At 36.6% G+C, this 25,916-nt stretch overlaps 1 protein-coding gene across 2 annotated transcripts in view; it reads right to left on the bottom strand.

Annotated features, from left to right (window-relative positions):
* The window catches only part of cfap36 (cilia and flagella associated protein 36), a 76,207-nt gene that overhangs the window by 11,610 nt on the left and 38,681 nt on the right, over positions 1-25,916 (bottom strand). For both annotated transcript variants that reach the window (XM_052089669.1, XM_052089670.1), the window contains exons 4-5: positions 19,929-20,043; positions 2,887-2,974 (exon numbers count right to left, since the gene is read on the bottom strand). In XM_052089669.1, coding sequence (XP_051945629.1) covers positions 2,887-2,974; positions 19,929-20,043 — 203 coding nt within the window. The remainder of the gene's footprint in view (positions 1-2,886; positions 2,975-19,928; positions 20,044-25,916) is intronic.

Genomic DNA, 25,916 nt, shown 5'->3' with positions numbered 1-25,916 from the left:
TACAAAGCTTTGAATGGTCTAGCTCTGCAGTACTTAAGTGACCTTCTACCACGCTATATTCCATCACGTTCGTTACAATCACAAAATTCTGCCCTGTTAATAAATCCACAAAAGGAGGTAGATCCTTTTCATATTTGGCTCCTAAACTGTGGAATAGTCTCCCAAACACTGTTCGAGATGCAGACACACTCCCTCAGTTTAATTCTAGACTAAAGACTCATCTATTTATCCAGGCATACACCTAATTTATCCTCCAACCCACAATTAGGCTGCTTTAGTCGGGTCTGCCGGAACCAGAAACATTGATCATGATTTATAACTGCAATAAATTGAATGGCATCTATGCTACTATTATTTCATTTGTTTCCCTGACTCACCAGAACCGGCTGGATCCAGCACCATTCCTGCTTCATGTTGGACTCCACTGCTACGTGTCGCTGAATAATGATGACTAAATGCAGCCTGTGCCAGCCAAACATCACTTCAGTCTATTATGATGGACTTCAGAGGATGAACTGATGCCAACTCCAACCCTAAGACATGGGATACTTCATATGCCATTGTTTGAACCTTGGATTTAGGATGGACCTCACCGAAATTACCGGCCAGGTTGAACTGCGATGCACCTCACTGTTCTCTGCCTGCATCACCTCGGTCTATTGATGGACTACGATCTTGAAATGGAATGCATAGACTAACAATTGCCAACAAAAGCCTTCATCAGCCAATTAACAAGGACAATTTCATCTATGTGAACTTCTGCAGTTAATCCAGGATGGACTTCAAAGCCTGTGGTCATTAATCTTACAGTTCAAACACAATCAATGTTTAAACACTGACCCTTAACACTTACTTAGTTTAATAATTTTAAACCATTATTTGAACTATACACATGTAATATTTACATTATATTCATGATGTTAGTCAGAGGGGAACTGGCCCCCACAGTGAGTCTGGTTTCTCCCAAGGTTATTTTTCTCCATTATTCAACATCTTATGGAGTTTTGTGTTCCTTGCCACAGTCGCCTACAGCTTGCTCACTGGGGTTATTAATACAATTATTATTGAATTACTTATTTTAAACACGATTAACAATTGTATTTTATCTAATTACACAATGATGATTCATCGACATTATAGACATTACAGTTTTATCTTCTGTTAATGCTGATCTTCTGTAAAGCTGCTTTGAAATGATGTGTGTTGTGAAAGGCGCTATACAAATAAAATGTACTTGATCAGGAATGTTTTCATTTTTGCTATTTTTATGTACTGCTCTAATGTATAATAGTTTATTTAATTGACTGTCAGATTGTGTTATTGTAGGCCAATTGTTTTTAAATGATCTCGGTGTGTAATGAACGTTTACTGCATTTGATGGTTTTGTGATGGGAAAGTTTGAATTAGGTCAAAAGATAATAACATTTTCAATAGAGTGTTTTATTGTGTACTAAAAGTTGAGTATGTAGTTTTGATTTTGTGTTTATAGATTTGAGAAGTGTGTTACAGGTTTCAGGAAATAAGGCAATTTTTCTGTGTGATTTCTGAGGACTGAATATGAGCACCAGTGTGCGTGTACACACAAATCCTATAACCGGACTCTCATTCAGTGTATCAATAAATGTAAATGATGATGATGATAAATGATGGTGGTTGCCCAAAGTGTTGCTGTGCAGTTGCTAATGTATTCTGGGTAGTTGCAAAAGTCTGATTTTCTGATGTCTCTGATCTGTTCTCTGATCTCAGGTCCCTCCTTCAAAGCAAGATTTTTTATTGTCTGTTTTAGTGTCCATTAGGTGAAAACCTCAAGTCCAATCGGTAATAAATGTAATATTATACAATTAAAAGTTTTGACTCTAAATTCTGATTGGATGAGGTGATTTGATGTGTTCGAGTTATTTCTCTGTGGGTAATGGGGAATTGGGCACTCCTCGAGGCACTTTACCCTTCCCGGGGTAAAATCACCATGACGTGCCCTCTTGCGGCTTATTGCTTTAGTAAATGTAAGATGTAATTCTGTCAATCCGATCACTTCTCTCTCCAGGTTTGACTGCAGCTTGTCAGACCTAGTAATACTAACCAAGGAGGGGTGGGGATTAGAATAGGGTCCATTATCACATTAAAAAATATTGCAATAAATGCATTCTTTTCAGATTTTACATCTCATATTTATGAAAATAGTGTGTGATTGCTTGAAGTCAAAAATGAATCACAGAGTTTCTAAATTCAGAGTTGGATCCACACATTTGATCCAAGTGACCCGTGACCTCACACTGAGCTCTTAATGGAATTCATTAACACAAGCATATTAATTAATCCAAACAGAAAGTTCTGGGCTCCAGAGACTGTTGACAATGACCTACACTGATCTACTAAATCATATCAGTCATAACAATATCAGGCCGGCTCATGTGTGGAGCAGCAGGGTTGGAAACAACAGTAACATTCATTAATATCATTAGTTCTTTTTAGGTGGGACACTATTAGTAAACTGTTAAGCAGCTTTACTCAGTGGTCTCATGGCTTTATATACATTTGGCTTACTGTGAACGCACTCAATCCCTTTAGAAGTTCAGCTCACCTAAGTAAGCACAGCATTATCTGGGACATCCATCCATCATATTACTGTTCTCAAGATTTTTCAAATGGATCATTTTAAAGATCTTAAAAAGGGCAATATTAAAATGTGTTTAAACAAAGTTTACCATTGAATCACAACTTGATTCACATTTTTTTAATTTAATAAATTTAATATCTATTCACTGAAGAAGCACTGTCAGCAGCAACCTGTGTGTTTATGTGTGATACAGGCACTCTGTCAGGGGTCAGGAAACTCCGCTCATTACATTAGCAGCACATGTGTGATGTAATTGCAGGTGAAATTACATGAGAACTTCCTGAAGAATCTTCATTTCTTGCTGCTCGAGTTCACTCATCACATCAACACCATCTGTCAGACACTCAGGCAGCCCACCTACAACACAAAACACACACATTACAACATTACACACAAAATATTACTACACTGCATCTACAGTATGTCCTTACATTTTGAAATATCGCAGAAGCGATCTATTTACAGGAGTCTGCAGTTGTATGTATATTTCATTGTTTTAACATTGTTAGAGTGGTATTCTTTGCTAGATCGGTGCTGTATGTTTATGGTCTTGAACTCACGTCGCTTAAACGTGTGTTGTGGTGTGTGTGTGTGTTATATTGTTTTGACTTGTCTCATAGTATTTGCTGCTAGATTTAGAGTTGGTTATCCAGTATGTGTAAAACTATCGGTGTTTTAGTGTCTGCAAACAGTGCTTCACGTGTTTTAGAGTATTATTTATTGCTAAAGTGCAGTATAATTTATTTGCGGTGTACGGAAGTCGCATTTGTTCCCGCGCTTGGCGTGACCCTTAGTTTCGGTTGACCACGTGACTAGCTTTGTTGTGCTAAGTAGCATTAAGGCATGGCCTGCATTTATTCCACTGAACAGCTCGTTAAAGGGCATCTATTATGGAATTTTGAAAATTACCTTTCATGTAGTGTGTGACATAGATTTAAGTGAACAAAAACATCCTGCAAAGTTTTATATATGAAAGTTCACAGTAAAAAAAGTTATTGTCTCTCAAAAGTAGGAGTCGACTCTGAGTCAATGTAATGAATCGATTTTCCAATGAGTCATTTTCCTTTTCGTTGTGACGTCAAGACGAAAAATTATCAAATTGGCCGCGCGCAGACACCAGGGAAAACATCATGTCGACAACAAGACGCTGTGTTCTGAAGTGCGTATCAAAAGCGTCCTTTTTTTCACTGCCCAGGGACGAGCATGTGAAGAATCAGTGGCTAGAGTTTATATTTACAACTATACCACACAAGTATAGCCCGAACCTTGTGCTGTGTTCGCCTCATTTTAATGACGATTGCTTTATAAACATGAATGCTTTCAAGTGTGGATTCGCGAGCCGGTTGATACTGAAGCAAGGTTCAGTACCAAGTTTATTTGGATCAGCTTCCTCCTCCGAATCACAACCTGTAAGTATTATTAATAATTGTTGCTTTTATGTGTTTTTTAGCATGCTTAATAAGTATTTGTGTGTGTTGTGTACGTTACGCTCAGCGCAGCTTCTAGGTCTCCAATGTAAATTTTTTGAAATATGTGAAATGTTTGTCGATGTTATTGGAGTTGTCATAAAGAATAGAGCAATAACTTGTAGTAATGCAGTGCTTTAACAATATGTTTATGCGTTGGGCTAACGCAAACAATAACTGATTGGGTGTTTACCACCGAACTTTGGGCTATGATCGCTAACATAAATCAACTCAAATTCCTTCTCTGATTTTGATAATTTTAAAACAAAACGGTGATGGGCGTTCCGTTTCCGACAATCTCTGCACAGAGTATACCAATCACAACTGACTGGGTCATCTGACCAATCACCGCAGATTAGTGTCACGCAAAGGAGGGGTTTGGAAAAATGAGTCGTTGAACGAATCATTTGGGAGTCGGTGAGCAAAAATAGTCGGTAAAAATAAATGCATATTATAAGACAACAAAAGTGTTTTTTGTCATTGCATGCATGTAAAACTGTTGTTGGGGACTCCCAAAACAAAATTAGGAACATTTTAAATGCCATAATAGGTGCCCTTTAAAATTGTGTATATAGTTGACTGAATGCTGACGCGGAAGTGGCAGCAGAAGTGGTAGCCCTCGTGTGATGTCCTTTTAGTGTAAAGACCAGCGAGTCTTCCTTTGCAAGTCCACCGAGCAAGGACACAGGCAAGGCGCTACTCACCATAGCACTTGTACCAAAGTATCTTTTAATTTCATATCTTCACTTATTTTCCTTCTACATACGAACATGTCTATTCACGAATAACACATGCCTTCAAGCACATCCTTGTTATCTGTTATAGACCGTTTACAAGATATAGATGCAGGACCAAACACAACCTACGGCCACTTTGCACTTCAGCACATGCTCCGCTCTCGTTCTAAGTGGCACTCTGGAACAGCCAGTCTGCTGTGAACAAAGCTGACTTCATTCCAGCCATTGCCACACAGTCCACCCTCAGAATCCTTGTACTGACGGAGACATGGATACGTCCAGAGGATACAGCAACACCTGCTGCTCTCTCCAACAACTTCTCCATCTCTCACACCTCTCGTCATACCGGTAGGGGTGGGGGAACAGGTTTGCTCATTCATAACAACTGGACTTTTTCACCACAGTCTTCTCTATGTAACAATGCATCTTTTGAATTCCATGATGTTACTTCAATGCAACCCACAAAAATACATGATGTCAACTATCGCCCTCCAGGTCACCTGACAAACTTCCTCGAGGAGTTGGATGTCCTGCTGTCCTCCTTGCCAGAGGATGGTACGTCGCTTGTGGTTCTTGGCGATTTCAACATAAACATGTTGTAAGGCAGGTCCTTACCAGACATCACTGGCAACAACGTTGCATATGGCCACAAACCCACCTTTGTTGGACCAGACAGGACTGGCAAAAAGTTATCTTCACTGACGAGTCGCGGTTTTGTCTAACCAGGGGTGATGGTCAGACTCGCGTTTATCGTTGAAGGAATGAGCGTTATACAAAGGCCTGTACTCTGGAGCGGGATCGATTCGGAGGTGACGTGTCCGTCATGGTCTGGGGCGGTGTGTCACAGCATCATCGGACTGAGCTTGTTGTCATTGCAGGTAATCTCAATGCTATGGGTTACAGGGAAGACATCCTCCTCCCTCATGTGTACCCTTCCTGCAGGCATCCTGACATGACCCTCCAGCATGAGTGGGACACATTATTCCATTTCTGTTAGACACATAACAGAATTTATTTGCTCATTTGTCAATTTAGGGAGTTCTAATGGTTCTTAATATCTTCATCAGTAGATGGAACTATAGAGATCAAGATACAACATTTTAAAGGCATTATTAATATCAGTGGCTGAAGTAAATATTTAACCACCAGCAGATTTCACAGAGGGAATGGTAGAAAAAGACTCTCTCTGCTTTATATATCTAGCCAAAAGCTTCCCTGCTTTGTCCCCCAACTCAAAATATGACTGTCTTGCCCTGAATAGCCAAAACTCCACCTTCCGTGACAAAAATGTATTATATTTGTATTTCAATCCGATAAATTCTCTGGGGCCATCGGACGACATTCGGCACTTCAGCTCTGCCTCGGCACTTTTAATATTCCCTTCCATTTCCACGAGCTCTCGTGCTTCGGATTTTTTATGAACAAGGCATACTGTATGATCCGACCCCTAAGAACTGCCTTAAATGCCTCCCAAACCAAGCCCACAGAGGATACTGAGGACCAGTTGGTCTCCACATAAACATTGCTTTCACCATTTAACATTTGTTGGCATTCAGGATACATTAAAGTGCCAATTATATGATTTATTTTTCTCTGTATGTGGCCATTTTATATTGTATATAAAAAAATATTCTAGAATAAATCTTATGGACTGATGAAAAAAATGTATAGTCCCTATCAGATGGGTTTAAAAGTCTCCAAATATCTTTAAGACCAATATTTACACATTATGTGAAGCGTCAATGTTGCTCTAAGGGGCTTACACACTTTGACCAAGGACTGAATCCATCAATAGATTATAGTCTCCTTCCAATATTATATCATGAGGGGTGCCAGTGGGTTGCAACATCCCATCAAGATCTATAAAAAAAGCAGTAATCATCAATGTTACGTGCATATATATTAGCAAAAAACAACCTTTGCCCCTCATTAGTATGCATACTAATCAATATAATGACTCCCCTACTCTTACTTGAGCCAGCACTAAAGAAAACATGCTCACACTAGGGCTGCACGATTTGGGGAAAATGTCATATTGCGATTGCGATATAATAAACATATGGTAACATGAGTCAACTTGCTTGGTTATCAAGGAAAATGCTCAAATAGATTACTGATAATGCTGAAATGTGTATTTCTCAACTCAAACATACAAACTAGCAACAACAACAACTTTAAAAGGAGTGTTTTCAAATTAAAATAATATTTTTACAAAATTAAGTATCTTTGCATTACTGCAAACTTGTTATTTTCTCAATATTACACCTAAATAAAATGGAACAATAAATAAGAACATACAAATTTTAATGAAAATAAGATTGTCCAAACAAACAGACATTTAATCAGGATGTAACATGTACTTTCTATAAACTCTTTTGAAAAGGAAACTGGATATAAATGTGTGGTTCACTCAAGCCACTAAAACTGTTGTTGTTGCCTTTGTGTTTTTTTTTTTTTTAAATGACCAACTGGTATTTCCAAATCCTCTTTCTAAAAAGTTCTACTTATCGCTGGTACCTCTTGTCCAGTGTGTGGATTATTTTCTGAAATCCCACTTTGCTAACGGTGCATCATGTCTCTTTATATCTCTGTGAAGACTTGTCATATGGCGTGACACTCGTAAACACATCTGTAATTGTGCTTTGTTTGACTTACTGGGCATTTTAATGTAGTTTTAGTCAATGAAAACTGTTGACATTTTAGTCATATTTTAGTAACATTTAGTCATATTGATATTTTAGCCACTGAACACTGTAAACATTTTAGCCATAAGAGTATTATTGATAAGCATTTGTCAATCTCGTCTATCCAAAACCAAAACACATACATTTTATATATATATATATATATATATATATATATATATATATATATATATATAATTGTTGTTGTAATTTTAGTGTTATTTTTCACATAAGATTGATCTTATCATGATGATGATGCAACACGCTGCGAGCTACAGACAGCGGGGTTGAGAAAGGAGCGTCTCCATGTTAAGAGTGCGCATCAGCCGGCGGAACTTTAAATCTCCCGGTCTCGACTCCCGCTCAGATTGGGTCTCTTCCGCGACTGGTTGAAGCGGCTCTGACCGCACAAGAATGACAGTTTTGGACTTTGTGTTTATTTACATGTCACACTCCTGTATTATTTTTACTTAAATTATTGATGAAATAAAGACATGGTCTGTGTTTCTGTGTTATTTTTTCTTGCCACCAATTCAGTGTCGGTCTGCTCTGCATTCATCTTCACCTGATTTCCATGCTGAACACCAGAAACACGCATGACATGACCACACGTGCCACTCCCTAAACTGAGACTGACTGGTCATCTTTTTATTAGCGGTGTAGAAAATGAGCAAACAGCTCTCAGAGAGAATGGGCTGTCACGTCCACACATGCACTTATTTATTTAATATAATTGCAGCATTTGCCGTCATATAATCGCACAGGCTGACATCGAGATTGCGATATGATTAATTGTGCAGCATTTGCTCACACCATATCTTCCCAAATTTTTCAGCTTCCTGCGGGGAAAGATGCGTTTCTTGAAGAAACACTATCCTATTTGTAATGTTTCAGAAAATAAACAACCTTCCTTCTTTATATGGGGTGCCCCAACCCATTCATATTCCACCTGGAGAGAGACAATCCACTCATATTAACATTTGACAGTTTTACATATTAGAAAAAATAGATTGTGTCCAAAATAAAATTATAATGACCACATTACAACATTAGTGCAACAATCAAACCCTGAACTTCCCCTGAACAAAAAGCACAGAAAAAGAAAAATGTGCGCACGACAGCGCAAACTGGCATCCATCCCTCCAAACTCAAACAGTCAGGGTACGACAACGAGAGTCCAAGTGTGCCGTCGGATTGCTCAAGTCCGGTGCTTCTATACAAATTTTGTGAGACAGAATTACACAACAGAATATTATCTATAAAACAAAATTCCAGCCAATAGGAGTAACCACAAAGAATGCGTAGATTCATCCACAAACTGTCCCGAAGGAGTGCTGTCCCACAAAACAAACTCTAGCCGCTAGGTGGAACCAGCACAAAAAGAAAAAAAAGGTGCTTAGTTTCCTCGGACGGTCAAGTGAATTTTCAGTGAATCAGTCTCACTCGGCTGCATTGAAAGTATCACACAATGACTTACTACTTCACACATTGAAGGACATTGCTTGCTGTGGGCATATAAATATTTTGCAACCATCCTTAGTATCTATTCTCAACTTGCCCGGAAACATAAGTGCAAAAGCAACCTTCCATTGATGTAAGAGTTTCTTGCATTCCTTGATTCGATTAGGTTTCTCTCATTGAATTTGCGAAGTCTGGGAACAAGAAAATTTTGTGGTTCTTCCAAGAAAGCCTTCCTTTACTCCTTGCCTCGCGTAACACAAGATCTTTATCGGATGATCTCAGAAATGTTTTTGCCAGAATTGATCGGGGCCTGTCTACCTCAGCGGATCTCCGAGCCGGAACTCTGTGAGCTCACTCCATTTCCAGCTTATGGCCTGTTATGTCGAGCAGACTCGGGAAGAGCTCATCTAGGAATTTCACCATATACCTGCCTTCTTCATTCTCAAGAATTCCAACAATTCAGACGTTGTTTCACCGGTTACATCGAGAGCTACATCGAGGTCAAGTAAAAGCTTTGAGCAAAAGGTCTGGGTTAGAGATTAATCTTCCCCTCACGGCTACAGGTGTCTTTCAAAGGAACTTCATATACTTTTGAAAACCCTGGTGAAGTTGAAGTCTTTTTGGACAATCCACCAGAGTAGAATCAAATAGAAATGGTGTGAGTCACTGATGTAACTAACTGGATTGAAAATATAAAGCCAAAGACTCTGAGAATGCCCACACTATTCATTTGTTTTGAACATTTTATGTATTATTATTCCATATATGTATGGATAAAATTTTAGGGCTGTCAATCGATTACATTTTTTTATCAAATTAATTACATGGTGTCCCGATAAATTAATCGTGATTAATCGCATATACAAATATTTGCTGAGAAAGCCCCTCATATAACAATAACTCAATATATAATGATGAAATAATTATACAGTTATCTTTAAATATAAAAAATATATATATATATATATATATATATATATATATATATATTCAGATAATTAAAATGCATTACATTCCTGTAGCAGAAGAGTTCATCATTGATAAAACAATATAAAAGTGGCTTTAGAATACAATGTATTGTTTACTACCATGTTATTGATCATAAGTCAATCATTGGCATACAGTTCACAGCAATCATTACACAAGTGAATTTGTCAGACTGGAGATTTATTATGAGGGCTTGTTTAAGAACCCGATCAATGAACACATGCGGCTGATATATATATATATATATATATATATATATATATATATATATATATATATATATATATATATATATATATATATATATATATTGTTTTTAGAAACAAGCCACATAGTACACAATACTACAGATATATTTGACAATAATGCCAAGACATTATATTCATTACAAAATGCAATGCTTTTCAATGCTTTGGAGTTGTTGGAGGTACAAAAAGTATTTAAATAATATATTAAGAAAAAAACATTCTCCAAAATACTACTGCGTGGGCACATTCCCAAAAAGGTGAGGGGCAGATTCATCTACAGCATTACAGAAGGAGCAAAGTGGATCTATTTCAGGGAGCATGTTTCTTAAATAAAGACTGACTGGGTAAAAATGGTGTAACAGTTTAAAGGACACCTCCTTAACCGGTAATTAAATATTTGTGAGGTAAAGACCATACGATAGGGTGACCACCTGGCTATTGCTCTGTTGCAGGTCAACAGACCTGATTTTGCGGAACAATGTGGGACACGAGGGAGAGATAACTTACTATAATTGTACTAGGTGAATAAATATTGATTTTATATTAGATGTATTTTTGCAGTGAGGTTAAATGTTAATGACGGCGCTGTGAACGCCACTCAGTTTGGCATAAGGTCTACGATACAAACTCATTTTAACAGCTCAGACCTACTCAATGTAAATATAATGAAGTGAAAATAATAATCTAATCGTTAAAAAGCACATTTCCAAATAAGCACATCAATTCCATTATTAAAGACTTGAAAGATTAAATGCGTTCTTACCGGATTTAGTGCATCTTGAATAAAATATTTTTGTCTGATCTGGCTGCTTCGAGTAGGGCCTTCTCATTCATTATGACTGTAGAACTCCTGGCAGGTGTAGGTGTTCACTTTTGATAAGGCCACAGATGCTCAGTTCCTTGTCTCTGTCCACGCAGCGGTCATCAGTGAAAACACCCTCTTCACGAATGCGTTGGTGACAGGAATGCTCAAAGCCAAAGATTTCAGAGCTGTCATGTTTGGGGCACTGAACTGCTTCAGCAGAGCTGTCTGTGAAACTTTGGAGGCATACCCTGCACTGTCCTTTTTAGGGTCACCTGTAACTGGTTTTAACCATGTATATATTTTCTCCAATTCTTTATTATAGGAACAAAGACACTTTTTCTTCTTGGGAGCTCCGGATAGACCTATTTTTCTGTTGCAGTTTTTTTCCCAGTGTTTTCCCACTCTGGCAAGAAAAAAAGGCTGCGTTGCGCATGTTCAGTGTTTTCTTCTTAACTTTTTTTATAGTGATTTTTTAATTAAAGGACGATGAAATAAAATGATGCCGAAATAATAATAAAGATAAAAAATTATACAGACAAAATTGAAATGCGGGACACCGCTTATGACTTGCGGGACGCGGGACAAAGCTTCCAATTTCGGGACTATCCCGCAAAATGCGGGACAGTTGGTCACCCTACCATACGACCAGCTTCAGACATGCTTGTGTAGCGTCTCGGGTGTGTTGCGTCATAAAAATAAAATGTTTAGGTCACTGTGTCAAGTTAAATATAGTTTAATACTCAATCTTTAAACACATATTGAGATCCCTTAGTTCCCACTTGAACCCTTAGTAACGCATATGTGTGTTGTTTTCTTCACTGTATAAACTTTGTGTTGCTCACACAGCTGAAATTTCACTTACTCTGGAGTATACAGGTGGTACTTCAAGCATACAATTAAATGCATACATTTTTTTAACGCGTTCTTTTTGTATAATTAATCGCGTTATTAACGCGTTAATTCGACAGCCCTAATATAAATATATAGATAGATTTTTTTAATTAATGTATTTATTTATTGCTGGACATTGTTTTGCATGAGCATGGTATTGCGTCGGAAAAAGTGCAAGTGAAGGACTAAAATCATTTGGACAAATATGCTCACCTTATAATTGAATATTTACCTTTTTTTCTTTTTTTTTTAAGACAATCTAAAATGTTGTGTGGGGAAATGTACATTTTTAATCCTTTTTTTTCTTTTTTAAGTGAAGTTAAATAAACTTCAAAGGGAAGTTTATTTCGTTTAATATGCATTTATTATTTCTCTTTTATTTTTATGTATAATTGTTCTTTAACTAGGGGCTGCTTTTTATTTTTGGTCTACAAGTTCACGAAGATGTCTATTCTGTTTGATTTTGGAGACATGCAACTGTTGAAAAGAGAAAAATGGTACATTGCATATAATAAATAATAATGTCTAGAGAAGTAAAGCTTAAAATAACATCCTGGAACTGTAGGGGGCTTAACAGTATTAAAAAAGTCAAGCAGGTCATGCTCCGACTCAAACAATTGCAGTGCAAGATGGTGTTCCTTCAAGTAACACATCTAAGATCTGAAGATATAATAAGGGTTAGAAAGAGATGGACTGGACAAGTTTTTTCTGCATCTTATAGTAGTCAAGCACGAGGAGTAATTATCTTGATTCATAAATCTATACCATTTCAGATGTCTGAGGTAAAATGTATACTATGGGAAGATATGTAATTGTAAAGGGAAAACTTTTGTCAGAAACACTGAACTTGATTTATGTATATGGTCCCAATACAGATAATGCGGCATTCTTTACTAACCTATTCTTAACCATTTCCTCACAACATGGTCACTATATAATGGGAGGTGACTTTAATTGCACCCTAGATCCAAGTAAAGATCAATCTTCTGGAGTAGATAGGTCACACAATAAAACAAGAAAAGTAGTGAATAATTTTATAAATGACGTAAATTTAATTGATATATGGAGAAACCAAAAGCCCACAGATATACAATTCTAATGTTACTAAAGTGCGCAAAATACTCACTCAATAATTGACTATTTTCTAATATCAGCACCTCTTCTGTCAAAATTTCAGGACTGTTGGTATGATAGTATGGTACTATCAGATCATGCTTCTATATCTCTGATATATGTGGATGCAATTTAAGAAGTGACCCACCAAACTGAAGATATAAATACTTCAGAAACATCAGCCAGTCCTAGGTGGGAAGCATTAAAAACCTTTATTAGAGATAAAATAATTTGTTTCACTAAAACAAAATCAAAATTATGTAATCAAAAGTTAAATCTTCTGGATTCTAAATTTAAAGACCTAGAAAAAAGACAATTTCAAAACCAAATTAATGATACAAAAATGAGTCAGGAAATTTTATTTCTTAGAGCCCAGTATGAAGAGATGTCCACCTCTAGAGTGGCAAGCAGTATGATGAAACTGAAACAAAGCTATTTTGATCAAGGATAAAATCCATGGAGAATTTTAGCATGGAGTTGCAGTTGCAGTCAGAAAGTGCTATTAATTCTATTCAGGAAGATGGGGGAGATATTACGACGGATATCTGTGGTTAAAGAAGTGTTTAAAGAATTTTTTTTGTTCTTTATACAGCTTAGAATATACAGAAGATAGGAAACAACAAGAAACTTTTTTAAAAGAGGTTAAAATTCCTAAGATCTCTAATGAGGTAAAAGACAATCTTGAAGCAGATTTATCAGAAGAGGAAGTTTTAAGTGCTATTGAGAATTTGAGAACCGAACTCCTGGACAAGATGGAATTCCTATTGACTTCTATAAGAAGTTTAAGAAAAAATTAGCCTCTCCCATCTTAAATATGTTTAAAGAGTCATACCAACAAGTTGTACTCCCACCATCTTTAAGAGTTGCACTGAATATAATCCTTATTAAACCCAACAAATTAAAAACAAAGTGTGAATCCTATCATCCAATTTCATTACTAAACTCTGATACAAAGATATTTATTAAGATATTGGCAAAAAGACTAGAAAATGTGTAACCAAATATAGTGGACCGTGATCAGAATGGATTTGTGAAAGGCATTTCACAACGTCCGGAAAGAAATTTCACAACGTCCGGATGACATTTTTCAAAATGACAAAACGTTTCACATTTTACATTATAAAAAGGATTTCCAGACACAGCAATTTTATCTTTAGACGCAGAGAAGGCCTTTGATAGGGTAGAGTGTTCTTACCTCTGGGAGGTTCTACAAAGGTTTGGTTTTGGGGATGTATTTTACTCATGGATTAATTATTGTATACACACACTACGGCAGAGGTTCTGACCAATGGAATAATTTCTAGGCCTTTCAAAGTAAATAGAGGCACCAGGCAGGGATGTCCTTTGTCACCACTTTTGTTTCTCTTGGTAATCGAACCACTTACTATTGCAGTACGAGCTGAAAGCAACATAAGTGGAATTAAGATCGGCTATATGCAGATGATGTTTTATTATTCCTTACCGAACTCAGCCAATCTTATTAAAAGTTTCCGGATATGTTCTGGCTAGAAGATAAACTCATCTAAATCCTCCATTTTATTTCTTAATAAAGGGAAATTTCAAGACGAAAAGTCAAAATTATCATACTTAACTTCCAGTCTAAACGTTACAGATTAATTTCAATACTTAGGACTTCAGATTATGGCAGATATACAAAAAAGAACTGCATTGAACTACAATGCCCTAACAAATTCAATTCCTAAGTCTGTAGTTAGATGGTCAGGTTTATCAATTTCATTAATTGGTAGAATTAATATACTGAAGATGAAAATACTACCCAAATTAATATATCATTTCCAAAATATCCTTTTGCCCCCACTACATACAATTTACGAAGAATGTTTATCCAGTTTATTTGGAATAATAAACATCCAAGAGTCCGGACATCTTTTCTTTACCTACCGTATGATACGGGAGGATTGAAACTCCCAAATATTCAATCATATTATTGGGCATCGCAGTTAAGGGCGATAATGTTTCATTTTTCGGCAAGTGCTTCTCCTAAATGGCTAGAAATAGAAAATGTATTTGTGAAATCTAAGATTCCTTTTAACATATATCTTTATTCAGCCAATACAAAAATGTTACAGAAATTGTTTTGTGCAATATCATTTAATCCAATAGTACTGAACATGATAAATGTCTGGGGGCGAGTACGAATTCATCTAAAGGAAAAAAAAAAGATTCTTTATCTGTATTTATCTTAATATGGGCGAATGATCATTTTATACCTGGTCGAAAGGATTTAAGCTTTCGACTCTGGGCTGAGAACGGTGTGTGTAAAGTTAAAGACCTATACAAAGATGGTGTTCTAATGTAATTTGCTGATATTACTGACAAATTCAAAATCCCTAAAAACATTATTAGAAATATTCACAAATTAGGAATTTTTTTACATACTGCCTGGGAACAAGGACTTGCTGAGTATGGCGTTAGAAGTTGGACAAAACAGCGCAAGCGCATAAACACAGCGCGCAAGTGAATTTCAACAGTGTGAGCACCATGACACAGATCGCACGTAAAATTTAAATCTGCAGAACTTGCAAATCACAAACTTGAGCACAAAAAATATGATTGTGCACACAAATTAACAAGTCCCACACACGCGCGAGTTATTTTCTGCACACACGCGCGAGTTATTTTCTGCACACAAGTCGGTTTTGACACTCAGGGCGGAGCCCAATCCTTTGTTAACAAATGCTATTGGCTGCTGACCAAATACTGTACTGATTGGCTGCATCTCTTCGAATCTCTCGTGATTGGCTGTTGTTGGACGAGAACAGACAGAAAGTAGGAAGGATGTTGCAGACAGTAAAGAGGTTATGGTTTCTTTCTAAATTCCTCCTTAATTTCTTGTAGCTGTAAGATGTTTTGTGCATACACACACACACACACACACACATACATATATATATATGAGAGGCAAGATGACACTAGCTGCGTTTGAATAAAACAAGAGCGCGTCCATCTGAAGTGTGATAGGAGACATGAAAGAAGGGCCGGATGCGCATCATTATAAAGCCTTGCTGACGACGATCATTATCGGTCATATAATGTTGCAACTGACAAATCAGAATCAAACTTTTCAGAGAGACATTCCTGTAATAATATTATATTTTATGTACACTTGATTTTATAACCTGGCCTTATTCTGCTGCACCTGCTCTGCTTTCCCAGCCCCAAGGGTCCCAGGGCCTGACTGGCTTCCTCTCTGAGCCTGCATTTCATCTATATAATGAATTCATGTAGAGGCTGATGAGTAGTGGATGGCCCTTGCATTACCACACAAACAAGCTGGGAACTATCTGACATCTAGCTATCCACACTTACCATTTTGTGAAACACTAACGTTCCCTTCAACATTAACGTTAGATGGACCTGCATTCAGGGTACCTCTCAACAGCTTCACTAAACACCTTGCTGTGTTCTGTATTTCCACCTATTTTCAGTTATTATCAAAGACAGAAAACACACACACACACACACACACACACACACACACACACATATACAAACGCACAAAACATCTTACAGCTAAAAGAAATTAAGGAGGAATTTAGAAAGAAACCATAACCTCTTTACTGTCTGCCATCATCCGATTCCCAATCTTCCCAGTTCCCTCCTTTGGAAAAAATAAAACCCATTATATTAGGAAATCACAGTTAGTGAAAGAGAATGATAAGGGTGGTATCAATGCCATGGACTTTGAATCAATGTTTGGGGCATTTAAGAGTAAATGGTTGAAATCATACTTATCACAACCTTACTCTATGTGGTTTCACATGCCTAGATCTCTATTTAATAAAATAGGTGGGCTTGAATTTCTTTTATAATGTGATTGAGGTATCTAAGATTCCTATTAAATTATCAAACTTCCAGAAACAACTTCTCCAATACTGTAAAATGATATTTACCCACAACTTTTCTCCCCATGTATCCACCCTATGGAATAACAGGGTCATTACAATTAATATGAAATCATTGTTTAAAAGTGATTGGTATGAGACGGGTATTGTGTTTGTGAATGATAAATTAGATGATAATGGTAACTTTTTGGGACATTTTGCATTTCTGCTCAAGTATAATCTTAACCGCACTTATAGAGAATATAATAAAATGTGTAAATCAATACCGTTATTACCGTTAATCCAAAACACATTGATGTATGTGAGAATAAGACTTTCACCAACCTTATCAAATCTAGTAATTAATGAATGTAATTTACATTACAGAAAATGTTATAACAAATGTATTTCTATAACTAAATGTTTTTGGATTATAATAGAGGATTGTGTGTACAAATTCCAAATATTTATGCCTTGTCCATAGATAAACCACATTTCAAATTCATCAAATGGCCCATTTCCCTAAAGTCAAAGAGACTCACTTTAAAATAATTTATAAAATATATCCGGTTGCTGACTTTCTTAGAAAGAGGTTTAAATTGGAAGTAGATCCCTGTGTATTTTGTGAGGCAGCTGATGAGTCTCTGGAACACTTGTTCTTTGTATGTCCTATGGGCAAAAGCTTCTGGACTGATTTACATAATTGGCTGTCATTTAAGATTGATGACATCCTGATGTTTGACTTATCACACATTCTCTTTTATATGGATCCATAATGTAGATTCATCCCTTTCTGATTTGGTTAATATGATTGTCCTCATGGGTAAATATCATATTCATTGTAGTAAGTGGAGATATTCGAAGCCTTCTTTTTCATGGTTTATGAATGATGATAAATTGTATTTTCCTCACTGAAATAAGTAAAGTCTAGTAAAATTGCAAGAAAGCTGTGTAGTGATATATCCAGACAATTGTTTCGATAAATATCCACTTGTATGCTACGTCAAAAGGATGCTTTTATTTAAAAAAATCGCTTTAATATTTAAATTTTTTTCTCAAGCCTTTTGATCTCGAGACTTTTTTTTTTTTTTTTTAAACCAATACCCCCTTGTTGTTTGCTTTTTGTTGTTCAGTATTGTGTAGGGGATGCTTTTCTTTCATTTACACTGACAATAATTGTATTGTTCCAATTGATGTATATTTCTTATTTCGCCACTAAGAGAGTTTTGAATGTTTTTTCTTGTCAAAAAAAAAAAAAGTTCCTACTTTCTGTCTGTCCTTGTCCAACAACAGCCAATCACGTTCGAAGAGATGCAGCCAATCAATACAGTATTTGATCAGCAGTCAATAGCATTTGTTAAAAGAAAGGATTGGGCCCCGCCCCTGAGTGTCAAAACCGACTTGTGTGTAGAAAATAACTTGCGCGTGTGTGCAGAAAAGAACTTGCGCATGTGTGCAGTTCTGCGCGCATGCAGAAAATAACTCGCGCGTGAGTGGGACTTGTTAATTTGTGTGCACAATCATATTTTTTGTGCTCGAGTTTGTGATTTGCAAGTTCTGCAGATTTAAATTTTACGTGCGATCTGTGTCATGGTGCTCACACTGTTGAATTTCACTTGCGTGCTGTGTTTATGCGCTTGCAATGTTTTGTCCAACTTCTAACGCCATAGCTGAGCCAGAACTAACTAATCAGGAGAAATGTATATCTAAACCAAGCCAAGGTGGAGGACACATATCTTGCTTATACAACATGTTATTAATAGGTTCTCAGGAGTCATCCGCATCCAGATTAGCCATGTGGGAACAAGACCTCGGATCGAAGATAGATAAGGAAAAATGGGAGCAAAAATTTGCAAAGGCTCAAACACAGACAGTTAACAGCAGACTAAAACTGTTACAGTACAATTGGATTATGCATACTTATATAACTGCGGTAAAATGCAATATAGTAATATACCAGATACTTGTTTTAAATGTAACAGTGAAAAATGCACTTTAATTCATTGTATGTGGGAATGTAATAAAATAAAAGAGTTCTGGAAAGAAATTAATAATATGATATGGCATATAGTCTCGGTGAGATTACCACTGGATCCTGGGTTTTTCAATCTTGGTATTTATCCTGAAATATATAACTGAAATATTAAAAAGGATACTAAAAAGAATATTAATAAGTATTGATAGACATGTGTATTCTACATGCAAAGCGGCTCATCGTCATTTATTGGAAAAAGACAGAAAAGGCTAGTATAACTCGATGGTTAAGAGAAATATCTTCATGCATTGCAATAGAAAAGATAACTTTATATATATACTTCAGGAAAAAGAAGACAAATTTAAGAAGGTCTGGAATCCCTTTTTATTCTTTAATGAACATGGGGATATTAACAATATAATAGAGGAGGAACAAAATGCTTGATAAAGTATTATATTCATATGAAAATATATATTAACCCTATTTTATTGCTTATATCTGTAGTTATTATTGACTGCAATGTATGGTAAACTCTGACTCCCAAAGTGCACAATGTGTTATCCAATGTTGATTTGTGCTATGGCACTTTTCGTGTAATATGAGCCCCAGTGTTTGTTTTGTATTTGTACATTATATGTGTAGTTACAGACATGTGATGTGCATTATTTTTTAAGTGTTCTAGAAAATATAATAAAAATAAAAGACTAGCAAAGTGCGCAGAACACGCCGTTCACACTTCCGACCCTCGCATGGCACCACACGACTCCCCTATTGTTGAAAAGTATTATATTATCATTTGATTAAAGCTGTACAGTATGTATTTGATTAAAGGTACCAGGGCTGGTATCGTGCCGAAGCCAAAATTTTGGTATCGGAGCAACCCTAGTTTAGACACTGTAGTGCTGTGTTATATTTTAGACATAAATATGACTTCATAAAAGGTCAATTTCACCCCTTAACTAAACTGTTGATTCCTAAAACTGGTGGAAATAGTTTAATATTTGAAGCAAGTAAATACTTTTTCTACACAAAATGTTGATATTTTCATATATTAAATAAATAAGTGTAATTATGATAAAAGTGGCATGTTGAGGAGTACCGTTTCTCCCTTTAAAAACGTGCAGTGCCTGCAGCTGTAACTCCATGTTCTTCTGCACCATCAGAGATCGAAACATCTGAAAATCATCTGTCGCAAGAACCGGATGAAACAAAGCCTGGAATAAACAAAAACAACAACAGAACAGTTACAGTTAGAGATTGAAGGAACTGCATGACTATGACAAAAATAATAGTTGATTATTACCACTCACAATATACATTTGTGCTTTAGTTTTCTCCACTGTTTTAAATGGATTATTGCATGAAATGTCAAACATCTGCTGATTAAGAACCACATCGATCTCAAACCCTCGCTGTTATTGCTTCCTGAATTACATGCCAATTGTTTACTATAGCTTCTTCTGTCAGCAGTGAGGGATTTACATGTGAGAAATTAGTCAAGCTGATGGAGAAGGTTAATGAGTTAGAGACACTAGACAACTGAACGCTAGTGAAGATGAGTGAGAAAGAGAAGCTGGAAGATACTATTTTTGGATGTGGGAAATACAGCAAGCAACACACTTTGGTTTGGCTGAAGAGCCCCTGAAGTAGGGCAATGTCTCAGCGGCATACTCGCTCAGCAAAGCTTCACCACTCTCCAGTTCCTGTTAGGGTTTCCAATTGATTCTCTTCACTCAGTGATGCACCCACTGAGAATCATGTTGAAAGAGCCCATGTTATTGGTGATTCTATTGTAAGGAAAATGGAAATAGAGACTCCAGACACTACTGTTAAATGCATTTTGTGTACCACAGCATCTGACATCAGATCAAATAGAGGAGTGCGAACTTGCAAAAACTATGTCAGACACTGTAATATGCTCTGCCCCCTCCCTGCTCATTGTGGTAATGAGGTTTATGGTAGATTAGTGTCACTGAATGGCTGGATGTCTGAGTGGTGTCTGAAGAATAAAATAGGATTTATAGACAATTGGAAGATTTTTTGGGCTAGACCTGACCTGCTAAAGAGAGAAGGACTCCATCCCTCCAGGGAAGGTGGCACTCTCCTCTAGTAATTTGGCTCATAGTCTTAATAATGATAGTATTTGACTAACTGGGGCCAAGGTCAGGAAGCAGACAAACTGGTTAATCCGAACGTCTGCTAGCTGATTTAAGATGTCACACAGGTCACAAAAACTACATCACAACTGTATCACCTAGATATCTCAAAGAGACTGTGTCTGTTCCCCGAATTACCAAACACAAAACCCTCACTAAATCATTTAGAAAAACTTTTATTAAGATCAAACTTGAATAAAACAATCAAAATTACAGATAAACATCATATAAAGATATGGCTACTAAACATTAGATCTCTGTCTACCAAAGCACTAATTGTTAATGAAATAATTACATTATAGATTGGATGCACTCTGTTTGACTGAAACCTGGCTTAAACCAGATGAATATATTAGTTTAAATGAATCTACTCCCCCAGGTTATTGTTATAAACATGAGCCTCATCTGAAGATTCTAAGTGGTGGTGTTGTTACAATTTACAGTGAAGTTTTTGGTGGCACTCAGAAGACAGGATATAAATGTACGTTTTTTGAACTAATAATGCTTAATGTGACACTGTCAAATATAAATAAAAAATCTCTGTCATCTTTTGCGCTTGCAAATAGATATAGATCACCAGGGCCTTATTCTGATTTCCTTGGTGAATTTGCTAATTTTCTATCAGATCTAGTAGTTAATGTAGATAGAGCTTTAATTGTTGGTGACTTCAACATTCACATAGATAATGAAAATGACACACTGGGATTAGCATTTATCGATTCTGCATTAGAGCGATGACATCTCAGATCATTACCTCGTCTCTTGTATGCTGCAATCAGCTATCACTCAATCTACACCACGTTATCGTTCAGGTAGAACTATTCTTTCGACCACTGAAGATAGCTTCACTAATAATATTACAGAGTTGTCTCACATACTCAGTAAGCCAAAAAGTCTAGAAGAACTTGATGTAATAACAGAAAGTGTAAATGCAGTTTTCTCGAACACTAAATTGTTTGTGTTCGAGAAAACTGTGGCTAAATTGTTAAGGAATAAAGCATCGACTGAACCAGATATTCCATCGCAGCACAAGAGTAATGACTTCATGAATTTCTTTACAGATAAAATTTAAATAATCAGAAATAAAATTAGAATTATGCAATCATCTGTCATAGCACCTCAGAAAACAGTGTCTAATAACTGTGCTCAAAAGCAACTTCCACGTAGGGAGACAGGCCCGATCATAATCTGATATCATCCAATAAAGAGCTTGTGTTACGTGAGGCGAGGAGTAAAGGAAGAACAACAGCATTTTCTTTTCCCCAGACTTTACAAACTCGACAAGAGAGAAACGTGATTGATTAGAGGAATGCAAGAAATTTTACATCAACGAAAGGTCGCTTTTGCACTGATATTCCCGGCCAAACTGAGAATAGATGATAAGGATGGCTGGAAAACATTCACAAGCCCTCAGCAAGCGATGTCCTTCATAAAGTCAATGGATTGAGTGGGTCATCTTGTTGTACTCGCGTTGTAGCCGAGTGGACAGGCTCGCTGAACATCCACTTGACTGACTGGGGGAATCTACAGGCTTTTTTCTGCTGGTTCAGTCTACCAGTTGGAGTTTCTTTTGTAGAGTAACACATTCAGGACAGTTTTGTGGATGAATCTGCACACTCTTTGTGCTTAGTACAACGCACTTGTTCTCTTTGGCCTACAAATAAGGTGCATATACGTGTATATGTGTACATGTATGTGTGTGTATGTATGTGTGTGTATGTATATATATATATATACGTATGTGTATGTGTGTGTGTATGGGTGTTTTTATAGATATATTTATACTTACATATTTTTTTCTGTCTATTTTATATTTCTCTCCTTCGAGTATGATACTAGTATTAAACCTGTTACTGTTTTCTCTGTTTTTATTTTTTACTACTGACAGTCTCTGAGACTGCTTGGACGTCTCCCGTTTTAAGGTGTTCTTAACCTTGTTGTACTGTTTTATGATGTGCTACTACACATGGTGTTGGTGTCTTTTAATTTTGTAGTTCTGTAAAGCACTTTGGTCAGTCAGTGGCTGTTATAAAATGTGCTATATAAATAAAATGAACTTGAACTTGAACTTAGTCTGCCTATTGGATGCAGTTTATTTTGTAGAGTAATACACCTTCAGGACAGTTTTATGGATGAATCTACACACACTTTGTGTTTATTCCCCTATCAGCAGGAGTTTATTTTGAGGAGTATTTCTTGCAAAGTCATTGGAGTGAGTAAATCATTTGCTTGAAATCATGTTGCAGCCGAGTGGACCGGCTCACTGATCATTCGCTTGACTGTTTGAGAATCTGCGCTCTCATTTTGTGCTGGTTATGCCTATCAGCTGGAGTTTATGTTGTAAAGTGACACACCTTCAGCACAGTTTTATGGATGAATCTACACACTATGTGTTTATTCCGCCTATTGTCTAGAGTTTGTTTTATAGATTATATTTGCTGTGTAATTCTGTCTCACAAAATTTGTATAGAAACACCGGACTTGAGCAATCTCGATGTCAAGGTTGTCGCAGGGGCTCTCGTAGGCGTGCATGGACTGTTTGAGTTTGGAAGGATGGATGCAAGTTGGCGCTGTTATGCATGGAATCAGAATCAGCTTTATTGCCAAGTATGCTTAAACATACAAGGAATTTGTCTTGGTGACAGAAGCTTCCAGTGCACAACAATACAAAACAGTAACAAGACATAGATAATAATAAACAATAATAAAAAATGTAATACTTCTTTTCAATAGACACCCCTGTTAAAATGACAGGTTTTTGTGATGTAAAAGAATGAGAAAGATAAATCATGTAGAACTTTTTCCACTTTTAATGTGACCTATAATGTGAACAATTCAACTGAAAAACAATCTGAAATCTTCGTGGGGGAAAAATTTAAATTACCTACAAAACCTTACAATAACCTGGTTGCATAAGTGTGCACATCCTCTTATAACTGGGGATGTAGCTGTGTTCAGAATTAACCAATCACATTCAAACTCATGTTAAATAGAAGTAATTAAACACCTGCCATCATTTAAAGTTACTCTGATTAATCACAAATAAAGTTCAGCTGTTCAGTTTTCCTGACATTTTCTTAGTTGCATCTCAGAGCAAAAGCCATGGTCCGCAGAGAACATCCAAAGCATCTGAGGGATTTCATTGTTGAACGATATCAGTCAGAAGAAGGGTACAAAAGAATTTCCAAAGCATTAGATATACCATGGAACACAGTGAAGACAGTTATCATCAAGTGGCGAAAATATGGCACAACAGAGACATTACCAAGTACTGGACGTCCCTGGTCAGGGAGGCTTCCAAGAGGCCTACAGCAACATTAAAGGAACTTCAGGAATTTCTGGCAAGTACTGGCTGTGTGCTACATGTGACAACAATCTCCTGTATGCTTCATATGAATGGGCTATGGGGTAGGGTGGCAAGACGGAAGCCTTTTCTTACAAAGAAAAACATCCAAGCCCAGCTGAAGTTTGCAAAAACAAACATCAAGTCTCCCAAATGCACGTGGGAAAATGTGTTATGGTCTGATGAAACCAAAGTTGAACATTTTGGCCATAATTCCAAAAGGTATGTTTGGCGCAAAAACAACACTGCACATCACCCAAAGAACACCATACCCACAGTGAAGCATGATGGTGGTGGCAGCATCATGCTTTGGGGGTGTTTATCTTCAGCTGGAACCGGGGCCTCAGGCAGGGTGGAGGGAGCATGACAATGACCCAAAGCACACATCCAAATCCACAAAAGCATGGCTTCACCAGAAGATGATTAACGTTTTGGAATGGCCAAGCCAGAGCTCAGACCTGAATCCAATTGAACATCTGTGAGGTGATCTGAAGAGGGCTATGCACAGGAGATGTCCTCGCAATCTGACAGATTGGAGCGCTTTTGCAAAGAAGAGTGGCCAAATATTGGCAGGTCAAGATTTGCCATACTAATAGACTCCTACCCAAAAATACTGAGTGCTGTAATAAAATCAAAAGGTGCATCAACAAAGTATTAGTTTAAGGGTGTGCACACTTATGCAACCAGGTTATTGTAAGGTTTTTAATTTTCATTATTCCCCCACAAAGATTTCAGTTTGTTTTTCAATTGAATTGTTCACGTTATAGGTCACATTAAAAGTGGAAATACTTCTGACATGATTTATCTTTGTCTCATTCTTTTACATCACAAAAACCTGTCATTTTGACAGGGGTGTGTAGACTTTTTATATCCACTGTGTATATATATATATATACACACATACATACATACATACATACATACACACACACGTATACATACATACACACTCTCACACACACAGTACACACATACACACACAACCGGTCAAAACCTTTGAAACACTTGACTGAATGTTTCTCATAATCTTAAAAATGGTTTGATTTTAAGGCGTATGCTTAAATGTTTGAAATTAGTTTTGTAGACGATAATATAATTGTGCTACCATATTAATTTACTTCATTATAAAACTAAAAGTTCATTAAATAAAAGTTTTTGAAATTGATGGACCAAATAATAAAGAAAAGCAGCCAATAATGCCCAATATAGATGGGAACTCCTTCAATACTGTTTAAAAAGCATCCCAGGGTGATTCCTCAAGTAGTTGGTTGAGAAAATGTCAAGAATAAATGTTTGCAAATTCTAGGCAAAAGGTGACTACTGTGAAGATGCTAAAATATCTATTTTTGTTTAGTCACAACATAAATCCCATAGTTCCATTTGTTATTCCATAGTTTTGATGACTTTACTATTATTATAAAATGCGAAGAAAAAAATAATAATAAAGAATGAGTGTTTCAAATCTTTTGACCGGTAGTATACATAAATGCACACACACACACATACACACACACGCACATAGTGCAAAACTAAAAACAAATCTGTTATATACAGTGCAAGGGAATGTACTGGCAGAAGAGGTTGGATG

This window comes from Xyrauchen texanus, chromosome 24 (genome assembly GCF_025860055.1).
Source record: "Xyrauchen texanus isolate HMW12.3.18 chromosome 24, RBS_HiC_50CHRs, whole genome shotgun sequence".
NCBI classification, from domain to species: domain Eukaryota; kingdom Metazoa; phylum Chordata; class Actinopteri; order Cypriniformes; family Catostomidae; genus Xyrauchen; species Xyrauchen texanus.
The sequence above is the reverse complement of the archived record's forward strand: the minus strand, read 5'-3'. Positions and strand labels throughout refer to the sequence as shown.